At 44.4% G+C, this 22,500-nt stretch overlaps 1 protein-coding gene across 2 annotated transcripts in view; it reads right to left on the bottom strand.

Annotated features, from left to right (window-relative positions):
* Window positions 1-14,428: 14,428 nt before the first annotated feature.
* Window positions 14,429-22,500, bottom strand: part of LOC143280596 (uncharacterized) — a 25,205-nt gene continuing 17,133 nt past the window's right edge. For both annotated transcript variants that reach the window (XM_076585308.1, XM_076585309.1), the window contains exons 8-9: window positions 18,333-18,729; window positions 14,429-15,340 (exon numbers count right to left, since the gene is read on the bottom strand). In XM_076585308.1, the coding sequence (XP_076441423.1) occupies window positions 15,090-15,340; window positions 18,333-18,729 (648 nt within the window). In that variant the 3' untranslated portion in view covers window positions 14,429-15,089. The remainder of the gene's footprint in view (window positions 15,341-18,332; window positions 18,730-22,500) is intronic.

Here is a 22,500-nt window from a genome sequence, read left to right as displayed (position 1 = left end):
ACCCAACAGTTCTCAGGAGGAATGTTAGCCAGGCCACTGGATCTTGCTGCGTGTCCTCAACAACGTCGGTTTTTTGGTTTGTTTTGTTTTGTTGTTGTTTTTGTTGTTGTTGTTGTTTGCTGCCCCGTCATCTGCACCGTTTCAGTGGCATTACTCCCACGCCGCTCATTTCGAGTCCCCCATACACAGCCACACCCGGGTTTGTCCGTCAACGGCCCCAGCGTCGGCAGTCCACAGGGAACCATCGATGTTAGGTCGTCAGGTGGCCACACACCAGAGAAGACCCTGCACTGCTGCTGAGTCACTTCGGTGGTGCTCAGTGGTGCCTGTTCTGATCTAACGTACTTAGGACACCATCTACTAAGCCCCCTGCTAACGACAATAATGGCTGAGTCGCGGAGCCAGACTGAGTGAGCGTCCCCACCAGAGTGGTGACCGCCACCACGTCCCTCCAACAACAGCCCCCCATGAATCTGCCGACACTGAAGACATTGACAGGACTCACCCCAAGCACGGAAGGGGGTGGGTATCTAAACTGAGGTCACCATGACAGCAGGGCATTAAAGGCCACAGACTTTGGGATTTTTTCTTGTTTATATTGATGGTGAAAGAGAAGAAGGATGACAATGATTGTGACGATGTTGCTATGGAGGTCCACTTTAGTTTGGGACTACGTGACAAGGCTGTACTCAACGCTTCCTGTCATAATGATATCCCGGCGTCAACCAGGCCCGAGAGATACAGACACTTGCTGTGTTGGTCAGGTAATTAGAGCAACACACCCAAAGACGCATCCGTGAAGTGGGTGATACTCGACTGTGTCATCCCATTCTCCCCATTTAAGCCCTTAGCACACTCAACTCTGGGTTAGGAGCGGGCCGCGGGCCGAAAAACCCACCTCCGCTGGGATTCGAACCCACGTCCTCCTAGCCGTCAGTTTGCGATGCTTACCACTTCGCCACGGCGGCTGGTTAACGTCGGTTTTTTTTCTTCTTCTCCTGATTTCGGATGATGCTTGATGGTTTGGCGCACATATACATTGGTGATACGATCAGTGTAACTGATGTTTTGTATCTTTCGACAACGCCTCATTTCTATGGCTTGGATTCTTCTGTGAGATCCATGTCTTGCATACAGGAAGATGAGCTATGCCAGTGCACGCAAATGATTGATCTCGTGAATTTGGTTGATATTGTAAATGCCAAATGGCCAAATGATGTCTGCACAGAGCAAGTTTTATTCGCTTACTCAGTGAAAATGCTGCACGTATCGGCCTCCCGTTGACTCATTCAGCCCCTGGGTCGGGTTGCCGGCGACTAAACCGGCACTCCCACCGCTCCCTTCCGGGACTGGTGAGGCGGGTGGCTAGACACCCTTATGGAGATCCATAAAAGGGCGTTGGCTCAGGAGAGCCACCGACGGCCATCTAGCTCCACTGTGCTGTGTGCATGCCACACGCAGTTGGCCCCCGGGGTGTGTCTACCCATGCATGCGAAGTCTGGATCCGGCAGAATCTGCGGAAGAAACCTATCGGTTCAACGGAGAGGAAGGCGGTTACAGCAACGCACTGTGGAGTGCAGAGAGCAAGATGAGACACCGAAAGGATATCTTGGTCATCCACTGCATCCGTGCTCATCCTCCAGTCGTCTCGACTTAGTCTGCCACTGGAAATTGGTGGACCCGGACGAGAGAGTGAGGTCGACGTTGCGCAACTCCTCTTCACTTTAAACAAACTCATCGCGCAAGTCATCAGTCATCCAAAATGACCTTTCATCCTTCATCAGCTGTTCAGAAGAGGCAGGCCGGAAAGTCACCGGCAAACAAGCTCCCTGACAATGGTATGCCTGTCTTTGTCTGCCCCAACTGTCAGCGAACATTTCGTGCGCAGATTGGACTATTCAGCCATCTGCGCATTCACAGATAGATTCATGAGCATCCTCCCCCCCACCCCACCACCACCCTCTCCCCATCCCCCAGCTGGATGACAACGATGGTCATCATCGATCTTGATGGACACACCACCACCACCACCACCATTCAGCCCCGCGCCCCTAACAATGCCCGGGCGTAAAACGTTGTGTCATTGACTTGGGGACACGTTGTCACATAGCAATGCCTGGGCGTCAAACGTTGTGTCATTGAAATGGGGTACACGTTGTCACATAGCAATGCCTGGGCGTCAAACGTTGTGTCATTGAAATGGGGTACACGTTGTCACATAGCATTGCCTGGGCGTCAAACGTTGTGTCATTGAAATGGGGTACACGTTGTCACATAGCAATGCCTGGGCGTCAAACTTTGTGTCATTGAAATGGGGTACACGTTGTCACATAGCAATGCCTGGGCGTCAAACTTTGTGTCATTAAAATGGGGTACACGTTGTCACATATGCACAAACCACAAATAAAGGGGACTAACTTCTACAGTATTTCCAAATGTGTCCTCCATGTGTCAATTTGGAGGGAAAAGAACGGTCGATTTCAGTATATTTTCTTCGTTTTTCTGCATCAATATGGCCGAGGAACCTGCCAAGGCTGTAAGCTCCTTGGGGGTTGATTGGGTTAAATTCGCGTGCTCTTCGGCACTGAAACCAGGTTTGAACCGGTTTCCAGGTGTGAAGACTATTCCCGTCAGAGTAACTGGCCTTATCAGCCGATGTTCAATTGCGCCAGTGTGGACCAATATTCTGACGTTTTTTTTGTTTTTTTTTGTTTTGTTTTTTTTGTTTTTTTCATGCAGTGAGGACTGAAAGCCTTGAAAAGTTCGATCAACTGTATAATATATTATTCTAAGATCACGGTGGAACTTTGAGTCGAACAGTTTCACATACATTAAAAATCACCAAAAGGGTGAAGTCGGATAACCATGCTCGTGTAATATATTCATGAACGTAAAAAAAGAGAAGTTTTGAATGAGACTGGGGACTGTCAGCCATATGTTTATGAAAATATGGGTTACTCTCTCGACAAGTTTCTTCTGTGGATTATTTGTCACCACTATTTTGCCATGCAAGTCCGTCGCTGTATCAGTAAGGGAGATAATATTTGTCACCACCATTTTGCCATGCAAGTCCGTCGCTGTATCAGTAAGGGAGATAATATTTGTCACCACTATTTTGCCATGCAAGTCCGTCGCTGTATCAGTAAGGGAGATAATATTTGTCACCACTATTTTGCCATGCAAGTCCGTCGCTGTATCAGTAAGGGAGATAATATTTGTCACCACTATTTTGCCATGCAAGTCCGTCGCTGTATCAGTAAGGGAGATGATATTTGTCACCACTATTTTGCCATGCAAGTCCGTCGCTGTATCAGTAAGGGAGATAATATTTGTCACCACTATTTTGCCATGCAAGTCCGTCGCTGTATCAGTAAGGGAGATGATATTTGTCACCACTATTTTGCCATGCAAGTCCGTCGCTGTATCAGTAAGGGAGATAATATTTGTCACCACTATTTTGCCATGCAAGTCCGTCGCTGTACCAGTAAGGGAGATAATACCTCTGAACTGCTGTACTCTTCCAGGTCTTCATCATCCGAATCAAACACCATCCCTGGTTTGCCTGTGGTAAACAAAATAGAAGATATGTAAATGACAAATTAACCAATTATTCAGTTATTAAATCAGTAGATACATAAGCAGATCAATCAATCAACCAATCAGCAAATAAATACACGAACAGGTGAATAGATAAGTAAATAAATGAATAGATAAATAGATAAAGAAAGAAACAAATAAATAAATAAATAAACAGATAAATGATTAAATGAATTTTAGATAAAAACGAAAAAATAGATAAACAAATAAATAAACATATGGTGATTATCAGACTGAACAAAGCAATCCTATTTCCTAGTTTGTTTTGTTTTTGGTTTTTGATTATTCAGACCAGCCAATCACACAGAACCATATGCTGACTCCCTGGCAAAGGAAGGCACTACGAAAGAGCAGATGGACAGGTCTACCAACTACTCTGAATCCAGGACCATCATTAAGGCCAGGCTGCAGAACAAGTGGAAGCAGCATCATCCATACCACAACAGAGCAGACCCGTACTACCCGCTGACTCGTCGAGAGCATGTAGCCATTTTCAGGCTCAGGACAGGCCACAACCGCCTGAAACACCACCTATACACGAAACTCCGTATCGGCGACACAGAGCAGTGCCCCTGCAGAATAGGCAGCCAGACAACAGAACATCTGCTGCAGTCCTGCCCGCTCCACCAAGCGTTCCGAGAGAAAACCTGGCTCGACCCAATCCCAGCAGCCCGGAAGCTCTACGGAGGACTGGAGGACCTGCAACGTACTACCGCCTTTGTCGAGGAGACGGGGTAATCCATCTGATAAATGACGAACGAGACAACAACAGAACCATATCAGGGCTGACAGAAATGTTTTGTTCACTGATTCGTATTTAAAACAAACAAACAAACAAACAAACAAAAAAACCCAAAAACCCACCTACTTACCAAACAACCGCATCCAAATACAAAACCAAATAAAACATGGACAAACAACTGACCACCTTGTAAAGAATCTCATGCCCATTTACGACCGCAACACACAGTAACGAGGATTACCTCTGGACACGACCAAATATATTGTGTCCATTTTATCGCCAAAAGATATTGAAATTAACGAAGCCTATAAAAGCACACACACACACACACACACACACACACACACACACTCACACACACACACACACACACACACAGAGGAAGCAATAAAAAGAGGAACATTTTCAAACTGTTCATTTGGGACGGGGGACGGGAGTACTGGGATTAAAGGACGAAAATTTCAGGCACTGAGAGTGTTCAGAAAATGTGAGATACCATTGTGTGAACCGGTGGCCCTGTAGCATCGCGTCCGCCAAGTAAGGAAGGGAGATAGTCTGAGTTCACGGGATCGGATCGGATCCCACACTTACCGGAATCCCCCCACCCCACCCCCCAACGCCCTCCTCCTCCTCTACCCCACCTTCCACTGGACCTTGTTTGGTGGACTGGATACTAGTCATTCGGATGAGACGATAAAACGAGTTCCTATGGATAGCATGCACTTTGCGTACGTAGAAGAACCCACGGTAATAAAAGAGAAATTGCTGTGTTGTTAAATAGGCAGTAAAATATTGCAAGTGATAATAAACATGTATTCTGACGCCATTTTAAAAAAAAACAACAACCATGTTTATCGGAAATTGCGGGTTTCTCGACTTTAAAAAGTTATTTTTCAGGACAAATGTTTGGGCCAGAGAAGGGGTAAATTTACCACGATGACATTTGCACATTTTCAGCAACATGAAAGACCGCTTATCAGATGATATGGATGGGTTAGCACTGTCGCTGATAAGCTTAGGAAAATGAATACGAGTGAACAGGACTGTGATATTATCTTGATCATATTCATTTTGTTTCTTGGTGCCATAACTTATTATGTGATATGTTTGTATGGATACATTTAGAACATCTCTGTGGCATGAACAATATATACATTTAAAACAAAGTGGCTTGATTTCAACATACATTCCAGAATTGTCACAATTATGGTTAAAATGTTTATCATAATTACAACATGACAAAAACAGGTTTATATATATATATGTGTGTGTGTGTGTGTGTGTGTGTGTGTGTGTGTGTGTGTGTGTGTGTGTGTGTAAGGAAAAGAATATTGCTAAAACTAAGAGAGAGAGGGAGAGATTCAATTATTCAATGTGCCTTTGTCCAACTAAGAACAACAGAACAACGGTATTTCAGAATCTTTGTTTAATATGATTAAGTCCTAATCAAACCACATTTTGGTAATCCGTAGATAAACTACAACAAGATGTTGTTTTTTTATGTTGTTGTTGTTTGTGTCATATCTGTCTGTCTGTCTGTCTAGATAGATAGATAGATTCATAGAAAGATAAATTTACACATGAAATAAATTCCTTGAGATGTCTTAATTGAAATGCATAAGATAGCATTATACCGTGTTGGATGACATTATGTTGATTCTAAGGCTATTGTATTGCATTGCATTGTATGGCATTGTAATGTCATGCATTATGTTGATTCTAAGGCTATTGTATTGCATTGCATTGTATGGCATTGTAATGTCATGCATTATGTTGATTCTAAGGCTACTGTATTGCATTGCATTGTATGGCATTGTAATGTCGTGCATTATGTTGATTCTAAGGCTATTGTATTGCATTGCATTGTATGGCATTGTATTGTCGTGCATTACGTTGCACTGATTATACATAATTGAGTTGTATTGCATTGCGTTGCGTTGCGTTATGTTGCGTTGTGTTATTATACGTTACGTAGTGTTGTGTTGTACTGTACTGTGTTGTGCAGAGTTTTGTTATGTTGTACTGAACTGTACCTGTTGATTTAATGCCACAATCCGAAGCCCCGTATATAAAATTCGGGCCGTAATTTCCCGGTGAGGTTGCGTTTTCAGAGTGCAGTCATCGGGAATTTTTTTGTTTTGGTTTTGTTTTTTGTGTGCAATGTTTTTTTTCTAAACATCATTTAGGAAGTATTCGTGAAGTGGACCTGTGCCATAGTGTGTTGAGCATATTTACTTATACTGTATTTGTTCCATGACTGCTGTATCCCTGTTTTTATTATATTTCAGCTGAGATTTCCACCATCTGTTCTTTTTTGTTGTTCATCAATCAGGCTTGTGCCGAAATTGAATCTTTATAAGACTTGTATCCCTTCATTAACTCTCTCCATACGAACGGCGAAAGAGACGATGTTAACAGCGTTTCACCCCAATTACCACCATCAAAATATTACAAGCGGAAGGCTCTTACATTGAAGAGGTGAATGTTGACAAGGAATACCACAATTCTGACGACTGAAGCTAAAGGTTGGATCACTGAGACACCCACTGGACATCTGAGGGGTCTGTGTAGAGGAGAAGAGAGGACTGGCCGTAGTGAGTGAGTTAATATTCGACATCTCAGCTTTCATTGTGTTTTATCAAGTACCTCTTCCTTTCTTATGTTTTATTAACTGGGTGAGAAATTGTTGCGACTGCAGTGAATATCCCTGCATCCAGTTATAACTTGGACTTGTGCTGTCCATGACATATGGTACGGCCCCTCCATACCCCGTCACTTCACTGTGATTTGTTAATGGGGCCATGTGCTATTGATGTGCATTACGAATTTTCCTGCCCTCGTCTTGTTTTACTGATTAGACTTTTAACTCTCTCCATACGAACGGCGAAAGAGACGACGTTAACAGCGTTTCACCCCAATTACCATCATCAAAATATTGCAAGTGGAAGGCTCTTATACTGAAGATGTGAATGTTGACAAAGAATACCACAATTCTGACGACGGAAGCTAAAGGTTGGGCCATTGAGTCACCCACTGGACATCCGAGGGGTCTGTGTAGAGGAGAAGAGAGGACTGGCCGTACTGAGTGAGTTAACACTGCTGCTTTAAATGTCCCTGGTTATCTTGTATATGTTTTGAACACTGTTAGTTTAAATGTCCCTGTTCGTCTTGTATAGATTTTAAACACTGTTGCTTGAACTGTATCTGCTTATTTTGTATTGATCTCAATAAATTGGGTTTGATTGTACCATTATTCCAATCACAACAGCCTACCCCCACCCCCTTTATTGTATCCCACTGAATTGGCTGAGCCGTTTATTGCATTAAACATCCCTGTCTCTGCCCTCCATCTTTAAAACCAGGCTTTGGTGCTCAATGGCTTTTCTTTTCTTTTTTTCCCTTTTTTATTGTCCATGGTACAAAAACCCAAACGCAGAGCTACAAACCGGACATAAGCGCAACTTAAAGCACAGTGTTTTCCTTCTCTTTCCACGCTGGATATTCTTATTCTGCTCATGTCGGCTGAAACAGTTTCAGCTTCAGTTTCTCAAGGAAGCGTCACTGCGTCCCGACAAATCCATATACAATTCACCACATCTGCTTGGCAGATGCCTGACAGCAGCATAATTCAATGGGCTAGTCAGGCCTTGAGTGTATTGATATACATTTGTGTACCTATCAGAGTGGATTTCTTCTCCAGATTTTGACAGAGGATAACGCTTTTGTACTTCATGTTTTTTTCTTCAGCGCGCCAAGTGCGTGCTGCACACGGGACCTCGGTTTATCGTCTCATCCGAATGTCTAAGCACTCAGTTTGATTTTCCAGTCAAACTTGTGAGAAAGGGCAAGAGTGGGAATCGAACTCTGGCCCTCGCGGACACTTTATTGACAGATAAGCCTCTTAACCATTCTGCCACCTTCCGGCTGCTACACCCACGTTGACTCGAAGCCTCTGTACATAATTACAGGACTGGACTAATATATCCATATGCCTTAAACATTAGACAGATGGAGAGAGGAGAGGAGAGGAGAGAGAGAGAGAGAGAGGTGCAGACAAACAGACAGACAGAGAAACAAATAATGTAGACTTTTCTTGTCACACAGGACAAGGGTTTTCTTAACTGGAGTGCAGTGTAACGTGACTCGAAAAAGACAATCCAAGAACATGCATGCAGTGGTTTAAACAACAATGAGAACTGAGGAATGTATTTCCCGCCCACTGTTTTGCTTCTCCACTGTTCAGTTCTCAGTCAACAGTGAGGACATCCCATAACGGACACACTTGGTTAAGGACTCGGATCTTATTTTTCATTTAATCAAGGTAAAGTCCTAACTGAATTGTAACAGAACACCTTTTAAACTTCCTCTGTGCTTCACCAGAAGACAAGCGTCGACCGATCATATCAAGGATCCTTGCAGTCCGTGCATGTCTTCGTTGTGGTCCTGAGGTCCTTGAAATACATGGGGATGAAATAGTTTAAACTGACAATTGATCTAGGCATTCACCTCAGCAATATGTGTTTAACCTTCGCAAAGTTATGTGTCTTTGTGTAAAGGTCAACTCTTGACATGATTATTGTCCATGTCAGAATTTTCATCTGCAAATGTAACAGTGTAACATTGCTGCTTACCTTCTCAAAATTGTCCTCTGTTGGCTCATAGTTTTTGTTTGCAGTGCGAGCGTTAAAGTCTCCAGAGAGAAGAATATGAAAATTACCATATGTTTCGTGTAGAGACATGATACATTCATCAATTATTTCTACACCATATCCACCGTGATTGTTTTTCCAGTAATTGGAATCATATGGTCTTATATAAGATGAAATAAACATGACATCACATTCGCTCCCAAACAATTCTTTAGACATTCTTAATACAATGACATTATCTTGATCGGTTTTTACATGGGAGATGAATTTGAAAAAACGTTTGTTCGCAAGCACCATAACTCCTCCTGAATGCCTCCCTTGCTTCGTGAGTTTTGTCGCTTTGGAGATAAAACAGTCATAATTTTTAAAAATAGTTGAATCGATATCTTCCGTAACAAAAGTTTCAATCAATGTAATGAAATCATAAGCGGTTATATAATCTACAAAATCTTGATTAGACAACTTCCCAATCAGCCCACAAACATTATAATTTAGAAATGTGATGATTTGACACATGCTTGGATCATTGCACCAACTCGACTTAACATTTACATTTAAAGTAGGTTCAGACAGTTTTGCAGTTTGACATGTATTTCTTAATTCACATGAGGTAGTTGATGCCCGGCCTGACCCCTAATTGCTGTCCCTAAAACACGCAGGAGAAGCTGCCTGTCTTTCTCCGCCTCTATCACTGCTATGAGAACCACCACCGTTTTTGGCCTTTTTGAACGCCTCCTTGATATTGCCCTGGCTGCCTGAACGTTGTTTGGTGGTTCCTGCCCGTGTTGACATTCTGGATGGCCTCTGTTCCTTTGCGTTGGTCTGTACCTTGGCCTGAGAACGGCTGTGTATGTCCGACACGCCATCCTTGACAGCGTCTTCTGCCCTGGCCTTTACCTGTCCATGCTCAGTGTCTACTAGAGGCTGATCCCCTGAGTCTTCTCCACACTGGGCGTGACCGTGCTCCACTGCATCTGACTGCCCGAGAGGAATGACAGCCCCGTAGCTTGGTCCTGTTGATTCTGCCGTCCACTCTGATGCCGCTGCGTGAACTTCTGTCGACACTAACTGCCCCGTTGTCTGGTCGTCCGTAGTTATCTGACGATCTTTGACTGAAGATGGCGGTGACTCTCTGTGGACTTGTGACAGGTCACCTGTTGTAGGACACTGATGGGAAACTTCTGGGTCGTCCTCCTGCTCTTCCTCGTCATCGCCAGATGGTGGGTCTGGATTCGGTACTGTATTACAGTTCGACAGCTGGTCGACGTGAGACTCTTCCCCTGCATCTCTAACGTCACTGACCTGATATACGCGTGTGCGTGTTGTTGTAGTCTCATGCTGTGGTTCAGAGTACTCGTTGACTTTTACTCCTGATCTGACACCATTGTGGTCAGTTATTTCTTGTCTGTTTGTTTGTTCCTTTGGCCGTGAGTAGGTCCGCTTCTGCTCCCCAATCTTTACAATTATTCTCCTGTGTTCTGCCCCCGACGAACCACGAAAGATAGAGTTCTGCCTTCTGCGGCTGTCCCATTCTGAAGGGTTTTGTACTTGCCGTCTCTCCCAGCGTGCGTGGTTTCTTGATGTGTAATAATCATGTTCAGAATTCCCTTGTGTTGGACGTCCACTCCTGACAGCCTGGCTGTAAGTTTTGTTGCCAGGAACTACACGGGGCTCCGCTGACCTTCGTCTGAATCTAGCATCACCAGATGTCCCTTGCTTTCCACCGTTATTAGAATACCCGCCATCCTTGTGAGCTTCAGCTCTTGACCACGTATCTTGGTAGTCTGCCACTCTTTCTTGTCGGTAATCAAAACGTCTGTTAGCAGAGCCTCTCACCGGATAATCATTGCCTCCAAAATATTCTTGCTTTTCCACCACTTGTAGTTTGCCTTTCTAATAGTAGGCTCTTTTCCCTTGCTTGGTGTGGAAGTCAACCATCCCTCTTTGTCTCGTGGTCAGCTCTGAGGCCACTCTGATGTTGTCTTCGCGTAGTGCTTCCCTCAGGTCTTGATCTTGCAGAATTGCCATCTTGTCCTGCCACCTGTGCATCTGCACAACAATAGGCCTCGGATGATCTGAAGAGTCACGCCACTCCCCCACTCTGTACGCCCTGTTGATGTCTCTGTGACACCAGCTTCGCTCATAGGAATATTGGTTCAGGATGTCGAATATTACATCAACTGCTGGAAAAGAGTAGGTACCTCCTTCTGGTACTCCCATGAACCTCAGGTTACAGCATTTCAAGTCCACTTCGTTGAGATCAACAAGTTCTTCTAACTTGTTGAGTCGTTGATCGAACAATTCCCAGTCTTCGTTCAGAACTGCGATGTCGTCTGTGGCTCTTTTCACTTCCTCTCTATCTCTCTCACATGTCCTTTTCATCGTATGGATCTCAGCATTAATGTTCCCTATGGCACTGTGTAGTTGCTCCAGACTGCAGCTGAGAGTGTTGCCAATGTTCCGGGAATGTGAATTCATCATTTGTATCATTTGGTTAAATCGCCAGTCCATCATCTGAAGTAAATGTGTGAATGCTTCATTTGTAGATGACTCCATTATGTTGTGTTCCTTTTTTTAATTATACGATGGCAAGAAGGTAACAGTATAATTTTTCTTCTCTTCACGAACCTGTGATATCGTCGCACAGTCCATCACTTGCGTCCGCACATGAGAACGCGAGCCTGCCAAACAAATTCACTGTTGAGAGAGAGAGAGAGAGAGAGAGAGAGAGAGAGAGAGAGAGAGAGAGAGACTCGAACTGAGAGTTGACAAAGAGAGAGAGAGAGAAAGAGAGAGAGAGACTCGAAGTGAGAGCGGACAGACAGACAGAGAGTCGAACTCAGAGTGGACAAAGAGAGAGAGAGAGAGAGGGGGGGGGGGCAGAGAGAAAGAGAGACTCGAACTGAGAGTGGACAAAGAGAGAGAGAGCTGAGAGTGGATAAAGAGAGAGAGAGAGAGGGGGGGACTCGAACTGACAGTGGATAAAGAGAGAGAGAGGGGGGGACTCGAACTGACAGTGGATAAAGAGAGAGAGAGGGGGGGACTCGAACTGACAGTGGACAAAGAGAGAGAGAGAGGGGGACTCGAACTGACAGTGGACAAAGAGAGAGAAAAAGAGAGAGAGAGAGAGATACTCGAACTGAGAGTGGACACACAGAGAGAGAGAGAGAGAGAGAGAGAGAGAGAGAGAGACTCGAACTGAGAGTGGACACGTCCAGGCTAAGACACGAAATTTTGCAAAGTTGATTGCCAAGATCACCCACCCACCCATCGTCAAGTTCAACTGCATTACTATAGGTTTATAAGGTCTGACCAGTGCGTTAGGTCTATGCTTTGGTCAGGGTTTGCTGCCCGCTTTTTTTTTTTCTTTTTTTTTTTCTTTTTGGTAGATGTGGTGTAGCGTATAGGATCAGTTCGCACACTTTGACACCTCTTTGAAACTGAAACCGAAGCAAACTGTATTTTGTTCCCATGCATCACATTTATGGACCGCAATAAAGTTTTGAACAAACTCGGTAACAGCGCCTTGTGGGTAAAGCGTTAAAGATCCTGTAATCCATGTCAGCGTTCGGTGGGTTAATGGAAACAAGAACATATCCAGCATGCATACTCCCGAAAACGGAGTATGGCTGCCTACATGGCGGGGTAGAAACGGTCATACACGTAAAAGCCCACTCGTGTACATACGAGTGAACGTGGGAGTTGGAGCCCAAGAACGAAGAAGAAGAAGAAACTGTAGATGATCGATCGATCCTTGTCTTTTGGTCAAGCACAAATGAAGTTGAAAAGGTGATTTGTTACCATTTAGTATGGACTGAGCACTTGAAGGACCAAGATCTGAGTCCATAATCAAGTTGGGTTTTTTTGTTGTTGTTTTTTTTTGTTTGTTTTGTTTTTCGTTTGTTTGGTTTTTAAGGATGTTCTCATTGAACAACTGAGAAGTGAATGGTTGAGGAAAAGGAAGGCAGGAAATACATTCTTCAGTTTTCATTGTTCTTCAAACAATTGTTTGCCAGTACATGAATAGTTTTCCTCGAGTAACGTTACACTGGTCAAGCGCATTGCACCGAGTGACAAGTCTAGATTATTTTGTCTCTGTCTGCTCGCTTCTATACTCTCTCTCTCTCTCTCTCTCTCTCTGTTTAAGCATATTTATAAGTAAGTCCGCTCGTATGATCATGTGTATAGGCTTCATGTTAACGTGGGTAATGCAGCCCACGTAAGCAGAAGAAGAATATATTGGTAAAAATACAATTCGGAGAGAAGTGAAAACAATTGTGCATTAATTTGTAATAAAGTCCGGTTTGTATCTCTGCGTTTGGGTTTGTATGAAGGATAAGAAAAAAATGATAAATAAACAACCCTTGAACACTAGATGAGTAAACAATAACCTCACCCCAGAACTGATAGCCTGTTACATTCTGACCAGTGCAATGCCTCAGAATAACCCCCACCCCAGGACAACTTTTGTCGTCAGCATATATGTTTAGAACCATATGCAATGTTTATCGATCCACATCACAATTTGTTGCCATCAAAACATATTCCTGATATTGGTAAAAGGGTTTTTTTCGTAGTCTAAGAAAAGCATAATGCAATCTCTCTCTCTCTCTCTCTCTCTCCATAAAATCGAGTGCGAGCGCACACGTGTGTGTGTGTGTGTGTGTGTGCTCAACATTGTAATGGGTCAGAGGACCTTCTACAATAAAACAGTTCTGAGTTCTCTCTCTCACTAATATATATATATATATATATATATGTGTGTGTGTGTGTGTGTGTGTGTGTGTGTGTGTGTTTAACTTTCTCTCTTTTTTTAATTGACGGCCATAATATCAGTAACACCACTTATGTAAAATCGTGTAAAAACGTTGCAAAATCGCTTCTAAATCCAGTTTGGCCTTGTTCAAATATAACCTATTAGAACACTATTTTGATATATATTTTCAACACACTGATGAGAATCGTTCATCAGATAATTCACTACGATACCTCGAAAACAACACAGCACAATTCAGTGCAATGCTATACAATTTCCGTTCAAAGCCACGCAGCACAATGCAACTCAACTCAGCCCAACCCAACTTAACCAGCTCACAATGGCGGGCGTCGCCCAAAAGTTCATGGTCCAATCCTCTGCATGGTTTTCATTGACTCACTTGTGTAAACAAAGTGAGTCTCTGTTTTAGCCCGGTGTTCGGTTGTCTCTGTGTGTGTGTCTGTGTGTCCGTGGTAAACTTTAACATTGACATTTTCTCCGGCTGCAAATACTTTGTCAGTTGACACCAAATTAGGCATAAAAATAGGAAAAATTCAGTTCTTTCCAGTCATCTTGTTTAAATCAATATTGCACTTCTGGGATGGGCACAAAAAATATTTTAAAAAATGAAGCCTAATTATATGCAAACTGCATTTACTGTTATATTTATATTTTTTTGTATTCTCTAAACTTGGCATTTTGATCTGATATTCTGACACAACAACATGAGCAGTCATTATTAACATTTTTTGTTCAAACAGGAACTTCTTTTGCTAAGCATGGACGTTTTATTTATTTTGCAAACGTTTTGGTGCAGACAGTAAAGAAGGGAATTTACTCTGTAATCAATGCTAGGGGACTTAATTTGCTTTAAACTGATCTTTCTCATCGTAAACATTACATTTTGAAATTATACTCAATACATAAAAAGCTTGGATTTTTTTAAAAGTGTATCACAAGTGAGTCTTGAAGGCCTTGCCTCTCTTGTTCTCATTTGGGTCCATGAATGTTTGCTCAGCCTGATCAACTTCTGCTTCAACCTGTGTATGTTTCAATCCTTCATAAAGAAGAAGAAGAAGGGAAACAACAACAAGAAGAAGCAGAACAAGAGCATGAATAAAAGGAACAACAAGAAGAAGAGGAACAAGAAGAAGAACAAGAAGAAGAACAAGAAGAACAAGAGGAAAAAGAAGAAGAAGAAGAAGAAGAAGAACAAGGGGAACAAGTAGAACAGGAAGAGAAGAAGGAGGAAGAACAAGAACAAACAGAAGATGTAAATTCCTTCTTTTTTTTTGCCAGAAAGCTCGAGCAGAAGGCTGATGCTGACTATTCTGTTCCCCACACATCATTTGGGAATCCAACCACTCTTCACCCTCTTCAGCTTGGGGTTGATATCGAAATCAGTCAGGCAAAACGGTGGCTTCCGGAGCTGTTCTTCGGAGAGTTCGCAGAAGAAGTCACCATCCAGAAGCTCGTTCGCGCACACGTCGGCCAGACTGCTCATGCCGCAAACCCGGAGGCGGGCGCACAGCTGTTTGCAGGTCATCGTTTGCAGAGGTAAACCATGGGTCATGGGCCTGTCGTAGTTGTCGTCATCTGTTTTGGATTGTACGAAACACAGTGTTGTGGTACAGAATGGCATGGAATGCAGTATGATGCGACACAATTACATTACAATATGATACAATACGATACGACGGGATACAGTTCAAAGATTACATTACGATTTGACAAAGAAACGACAAGATACATAAATTAGATACGACAGAGTTCGGTATGACCTTGGTGTTTGCGTCTGCGTGTGTGCTTCTCTGTGTGTGCGCACGCGCGCGCGCGCGTGTAATTTAATGTATCAGAATCAATGTTTTCATGTTGTTCCACAGAATAAAAGTGTTTGAGATCGGATGAGATGATAAACCGAGGTTCAGTATGTAACATGCACTTAGCGTTGGTTTAAAAAAAAAAAAAATTTTACGCCACGGCAGCAAAAGGGTTGTATATAAAAATCCACTTTGACTGGAAAATATATACACTTGTAGCAGAAGGAAGGGTAGCGCTGCACTGCAGCAAAGTGAGAGCAGCACGAATTTCACGCAGAAAAAAAAACATGTTGTTTCAGGGATCAATAAAATACAATGCCATAAATACAATAAGACATGATATAACCGTTGTCACAACCCGTAAGGGGTTGCCCATGAACCCCCACCCCTTCCCAGACTAGCTAACGTCCCGACAACACAAACACGGAGACACAGAAGAGTTCAGCTCGTTGCTTTACTGTGGTGATGCAAAGAAAATACATAAATAAATAAACGCTACAACACAAGGCATTACAAACCAAAAATAACCTTTGTCTAAACACAGCACAATTCTGCCAATTACAGTCAACTGCAGCGCCAGTGCTGCTCAACCCCGCTGCCAGAGTTCAAACTCGTGCTGACAGCTGAAAACGGACAACACTTGTAGCTTGATGGCTGAAGCTGGTTGGCAAGAGGGACAGTGGGAAGGTGGAAAAGGGGTAGATGGAAGTATGGAGTAGGAGCGGGAGTGGGAACGGGAGTGAGGAAGTTTCCAGGCTTGTGTTCTGGGGACCCGTCGAAGGCAGCGGCACGGGGGGGAAGAAAACACAAGAAAACCTGTCACCAGGCACGTCACTGGCCCAGAGTGAAACAGACGAATACAGAAGAAGGGGTGACAAAGGGAAACGCCCCCACTACTTCACCGACGGCGCCCTACAGCACGCACGCTGGAACGGCGACCCGTCTCTCTGCAAAGCTTGGCCTCAACCGCCCAGAGAAATCTTTCTTTCCTAACCAGATCGATTCCTGAACTCGCTCAGAGTTAAAAAAAAAAAAAAACGTTCAGGAGAAGGGCCATGCCACACGTGCAAAAGCATGAAGGAGAGGGGGAGGTGAAGGAGAGGGATGGAAAGAGGGGAAGAAGGGAGAGAGAGGAGAAGAAGGGGGAGAGAAGAGGAGAAGGGAGAGAGAGAGGGGGGAAAGAAGGGAGAGAGAAGGGGGGAAAAGGGAAGGGGAAGAAAAATGCAGACAGGCATGCACGCAGATCGCCAACGAGCCGTGACAACCGTCATGAATGCAGACAGTGGTGGCCATGTAACAGTTTAATTCAAGTCCTCAGTTTTGTTTGCTTGTTTTTTTTTGTCTTTTCTTTCTTACAGTATCTGATTGGAAGAGCTAACCGCCCCAGTCCCTATATGTTGGTGATAATGCCTATCATGCAGATCATGTGGGGATGAAGCGCTGTCTTCATCTGTTTCATGCCACATTCTACCCTTCCTTCCTTTTCTTCTCCCTCGGGGCCGTATTCAAGAGACCATCGTGCCTGCGGGTAAATGTGTACCTGCGGGTAATCTGCCTGAGACAAGGCAAACTCTCCTAGGCTAAGCAATACGCGGTATTCAAGAACACAAGAGCCTACCTGCGGTTCTACAAACCCGAAGGAAATTTACCCTTTTTTACCTGCCAAATGTGACTGCCCACGAAGCAGAGGTAAACATGGCGCATCCTTTCGCAGCATTGTTTTTGTCGAGGGAAAACAGGCGTGCAATGCGGATAGTATACCTACGTGTTTTGCGAACTCCTCGACAATGCTCTGAACTGTGTGCAGTGAGAAGTAAAACTGAGAGCATGTGCAGAAGGGAATCACCGGGATGTTAAATCACAGACAATGTATTAGCTGCCTGAGTGCACTGTGCGTGTCTTGAATACGAAGATAACTTCATGTTAAACTGTACCCGCAAGTCCCTACCATGTCAAAAGTAATGTGCCTGAAGGCTAAATGAATTTTGTCTTGAATACGGGCCCCGATGTGAACAATATATATATATATATATATATATATATATATATATATATAAAGAAAACATGTTATGCTCCTCGCAATACTACGCTTTATTGCACTTTGTGGGGGGAAGCATGGCATTGGGATAAAGCGTATTTGTTCCCATGCAGTTTCTTGTAGTTGCGAGATTGTAATGTGTAAGAAAGTGTGGCAAGTCCTTTTTATTTATCTTTTTTTAAGTAGATGGATTTTTGGGGGTGGGGGTGGGGTGGGGGTGGGGGAAGTAGCGGGGAGGGGGGGGGGGGTTGAGGGGGGCGGGGGGGGGGGGGGGGCATGGTAATTTCCTTACATTCCTGTTTCTCCATTGATGTGTTTCCACAACGTACATTTTTTCCCCCTTGAAGTTGTTCAATGAAGAGGATTTATTTGATTTTTTAAGTCAGAAAACAACCGTACCGTTTTTGATCTGTAAAGAACTAACAGTGAAGTTCAGTTAGGATGATGGACTTGTGAATGAATGAATGAATGAATGAATCGATGAATGGGAGTCAGAAGAATTTTGCTTTTATTGAAAACGTGTCACGTGAGAAAGAAATGAAATTTATTTTAAGGAAAAACAGCGGGTGAGTAAGGTTGGATCAGGCTCACATTAAGTTTGCTGAAACGGTGTTTTGTTGTTGTTGTTGTTGTTGTTGTTGTTTTTCTAAGTTCAGTAATATTACAAATCCACAATCAACAGATAAGGACAGACACGGACACACAGAAACGCACGCGCGCGTTCTGGTACCTGACTCTTCGGAGCTGAGATTGACAGGGGGAAGCATTGGCGGTCTCCCTGTTGGTGACATAGGTGTTGACATCGGCTGAACCTGCAGTGTCGGTTTGACGGAAGCGGTCTTTTGTCCAGCCATCCTGCGAAGATGCTTCAGCTCGCCTTTTTGCTCCTGTTTGTCTGTCTTTTTCGACCCCTTTTTCTTTCCTTTGAGCACCTTTTTCGCCCCTTTTTTCTCTTCTTCGAACGCCTTTTTCAGGTCCTTTTTCTCCTCGTATTTCTCTGGTTTTTGAGAACTGCACGCTGTCTTCTCCCCCGGGCTCCGTTCCCTGTCTTTCTGGATGGATATCGGCGCGCTCAGTCCGAGGGCGCCCACATAACCGTCGTCGCCGTTGTCGAATTGCACGTACTCCTTAAACATGGGATAGTAAAGAAATTGTTATGAAAATTTTTCGTTCGCTTTTTTGTTTGTTTGATTGTTTTTTTGTTTTTTGTTTCATATTCTGACAAATAGACATTTATATGAAAGGGACAGTGTGTAGGAGCCGACGTCTTAAAAACAAAGTCACACCATATAAGGTCCTAATTACACACACACACACAGAGACACACACACACACACACACACACACACACATATATATATATATACATATTTGTGTGTGTGTGTGTGTGTGTGTGTGTGTGTGTGTGTGTGTGTGCATGTACGTATACACACACTCTTTAGTGTGCACATGTACTTACGCGTAACGGTCATGTGGAAAGGCAGAGTGGACAAAAATTTAAACCAACAATATCCGATTGTCAGTTGTTCCGTGAACAAGCGATATGATTTACAATTCAATACATCTTCTTCTTCACCCTCAGCTCTGTGAAGAGTGGCTGGGTCACCGCACAGAAGAACTGTTCACTAGTATCCTCCAGGTATGTCGGTCGTGTGCCAAAGCCAGGATCTCAGCAAATGGTTTCCCTGTTCATTCTGCAGTGTTATCAGTCCATCGTTGTTGTTGTTTTTTCTGTCTTCTCTCAGTCTCTCTTACCCAACAGTTCTCAGGAGGAATGTTAGCCAGGCCACTGGATCTTGCTGCGTGTCCTCAACAACGTCGGTTTTTTGGTTTGTTTTGTTTTGTTGTTGTTTTTGTTGTTGTTGTTGTTGTTTGCTGCCCCGTCATCTGCACCGTTTCAGTGGCATTACTCCCACGCCGCTCATTTCGAGTCCCCCATACACAGCCACACCCGGGTTTGTCCGTCAATGGCCCCAGCGTCGGCAGTCCACAGGGAACCATCGATGTTAGGTCGTCAGGTGGCCACACACCAGAGAAGACCCTGCACTGCTGCTGAGTCACTTCGGTGGTGCTCAGTGGTGCCTGTTCTGATCTAACGTACTTAGGACACCATCTACTAAGCCCCCTGCTAACGACAATAATGGCTGAGTCGCGGAGCCAGACTGAGTGAGCGTCCCCACCAGAGTGGTGACCGCCACCACGTCCCTCCAACAACAGCCCCCCATGAATCTGCCGACACTGAAGACATTGACAGGACTCACCCCAAGCACGGAAGGGGGTGGGTATCTAAACTGAGGTCACCATGACAGCAGGGCATTAAAGGCCACAGACTTTGGGATTTTTTCTTGTTTATATTGATGGTGAAAGAGAAGAAGGATGACAATGATTGTGACGATGTTGCTATGGAGGTCCACTTTAGTTTGAGACTACGTGACAAGGCTGTACTCAACGCTTCCTGTCATAATGATATCCCGGCGTCAACCAGGCCCGAGAGATACAGACACTTGCTGTGTTGGTCAGGTAATTAGAGCAACACACCCAAAGACGCATCCGTGAAGTGGGTGATACTCGACTGTGTCATCCCATTCTCCCCATTTAAGCCCTTAGCACACTCAACTCTGGGTTAGGAGCGGGCCGCGGGCCGAAAAACCCACCTCCGCTGGGATTCGAACCCACGTCCTCCTAGCCGTCAGTTTGCGATGCTTACCACTTCGCCACGGCGGCTGGTTAACGTCGGTTTTTTTTCTTCTTCTCCTGATTTCGGATGATGCTTGATGGTTTGGCGCACATATACATTGGTGATACGATCAGTGTAACTGATGTTTTGTATCTTTCGACAACGCCTCATTTCTATGGCTTGGATTCTTCTGTGAGATCCATGTCTTGCATACAGGAAGATGAGCTATGCCAGTGCACGCAAATGATTGATCTCGTGAATTTGGTTGATATTGTAAATGCCAAATGGCCAAATGATGTCTGCACAGAGCAAGTTTTATTCGCTTACTCAGTGAAAATGCTGCACGTATCGGCCTCCCGTTGACTCATTCAGCCCCTGGGTCGGGTTGCCGGCGACTAAACCGGCACTCCCACCGCTCCCTTCCGGGACTGGTGAGGCGGGTGGCTAGACACCCTTATGGAGATCCATAAAAGGGCGTTGGCTCAGGAGAGCCACCAACGGCCATCTTGCTCCACTGTGCTGTGTGCATGCCACACGCAGTTGGCCCCCGGGGTGTGTCTACCCATGCATGCGAAGTCTGGATCCGGCAGAATCTGCGGAAGAAACCTATCGGTTCAACGGAGAGGAAGGCGGTTACAGCAACGCACTGTGGAGTGCAGAGAGCAAGATGAGACACCGAAAGGATATCTTGGTCATCCACTGCATCCGTGCTCATCCTCCAGTCGTCTCGACTTAGTCTGCCACTGGAAATTGGTGGACCCGGACGAGAGAGTGAGGTCGACGTTGCGCAACTCCTCTTCACTTTAAACAAACTCATCGCGCAAGTCATCAGTCATCCAAAATGACCTTTCATCCTTCATCAGCTGTTCAGAAGAGGCAGGCCAGAAAGTCACCGGCAAACAAGCTCCCTGACAATGGTATGCCTGTCTTTGTCTGCCCCAACTGTCAGCGAACATTTCGTGCGCAGATTGGACTATTCAGCCATCTGCGCATTCACAGATAGATTCATGAGCATCCTCCCCCCCACCCCACCACCACCCTCTCCCCATCCCCCAGCTGGATGACAACGATGGTCATCATCGATCTTGATGGACACACCACCACCACCACCACCATTCAGCCCCGCGCCCCTAACAATGCCCGGGCGTAAAACGTTGTGTCATTGACTTGGGGACACGTTGTCACATAGCAATGCCTGGGCGTCAAACGTTGTGTCATTGAAATGGGGTACACGTTGTCACATAGCAATGCCTGGGCGTCAAACGTTGTGTCATTGAAATGGGGTACACGTTGTCACATAGCATTGCCTGGGCGTCAAACGTTGTGTCATTGAAATGGGGTACACGTTGTCACATAGCAATGCCTGGGCGTCAAACTTTGTGTCATTAAAATGGGGTACACGTTGTCACATATGCACAAACCACAAATAAAGGGGACTAACTTCTACAGTATTTCCAAATGTGTCCTCCATGTGTCAATTTGGAGGGAAAAGAACGGTCGATTTCAGTATATTTTCTTCGTTTTTCTGCATCAATATGGCCGAGGAACCTGCCAAGGCTGTAAGCTCCTTGGGGGTTGATTGGGTTAAATTCGCGTGCTCTTCGGCACTGAAACCAGGTTTGAACCGGTTTCCAGGTGTGAAGACTATTCCCGTCAGAGTAACTGGCCTTATCAGCCGATGTTCAATTGCGCCAGTGTGGACCAATATTCTGACGTTTTTTTTGTTTTTGTTTTGTTTTGTTTTTTTTTGTTTTTTTCATGCAGTGAGGACTGAAAGCCTTGAAAAGTTCGATCAACTGTATAATATATTATTCTAAGATCACGGTGGAACTTTGAGTCGAACAGTTTCACATACATTAAAAATCACCAAAAGGGTGAAGTCGGATAACCATGCTCGTGTAACATATTCATGAACGTAAAAAAAGAGAAGTTTTGAATGAGACTGGGGACTGTCAGCCATATGTTTATGAAAATATGGGTTACTCTCTCGACAAGTTTCTTCTGTGGATTATTTGTCACCACTATTTTGCCATGCAAGTCTGTCGCTGTATCAGTAAGGGAGATAATATTTGTCACCACTATTTTGCCATGCAAGTCCGTCACTGTATCAGTAAGGGAGATAATATTTGTCACCACCATTTTGCCATGCAAGTCCGTCGCTGTATCGGTAAGGGAGATAATATTTGTCACCACTATTTTGCCATGCAAGTCCGTCGCTGTA

The sequence above is a fragment of the Babylonia areolata genome, chromosome 3 (genome assembly GCF_041734735.1).
Source record: "Babylonia areolata isolate BAREFJ2019XMU chromosome 3, ASM4173473v1, whole genome shotgun sequence".
Lineage (NCBI taxonomy): Eukaryota > Metazoa > Mollusca > Gastropoda > Neogastropoda > Buccinidae > Babylonia > Babylonia areolata.
Note: the sequence above shows the minus strand (reverse complement) of the source record. Positions and strands in the feature narration are given on the sequence as shown.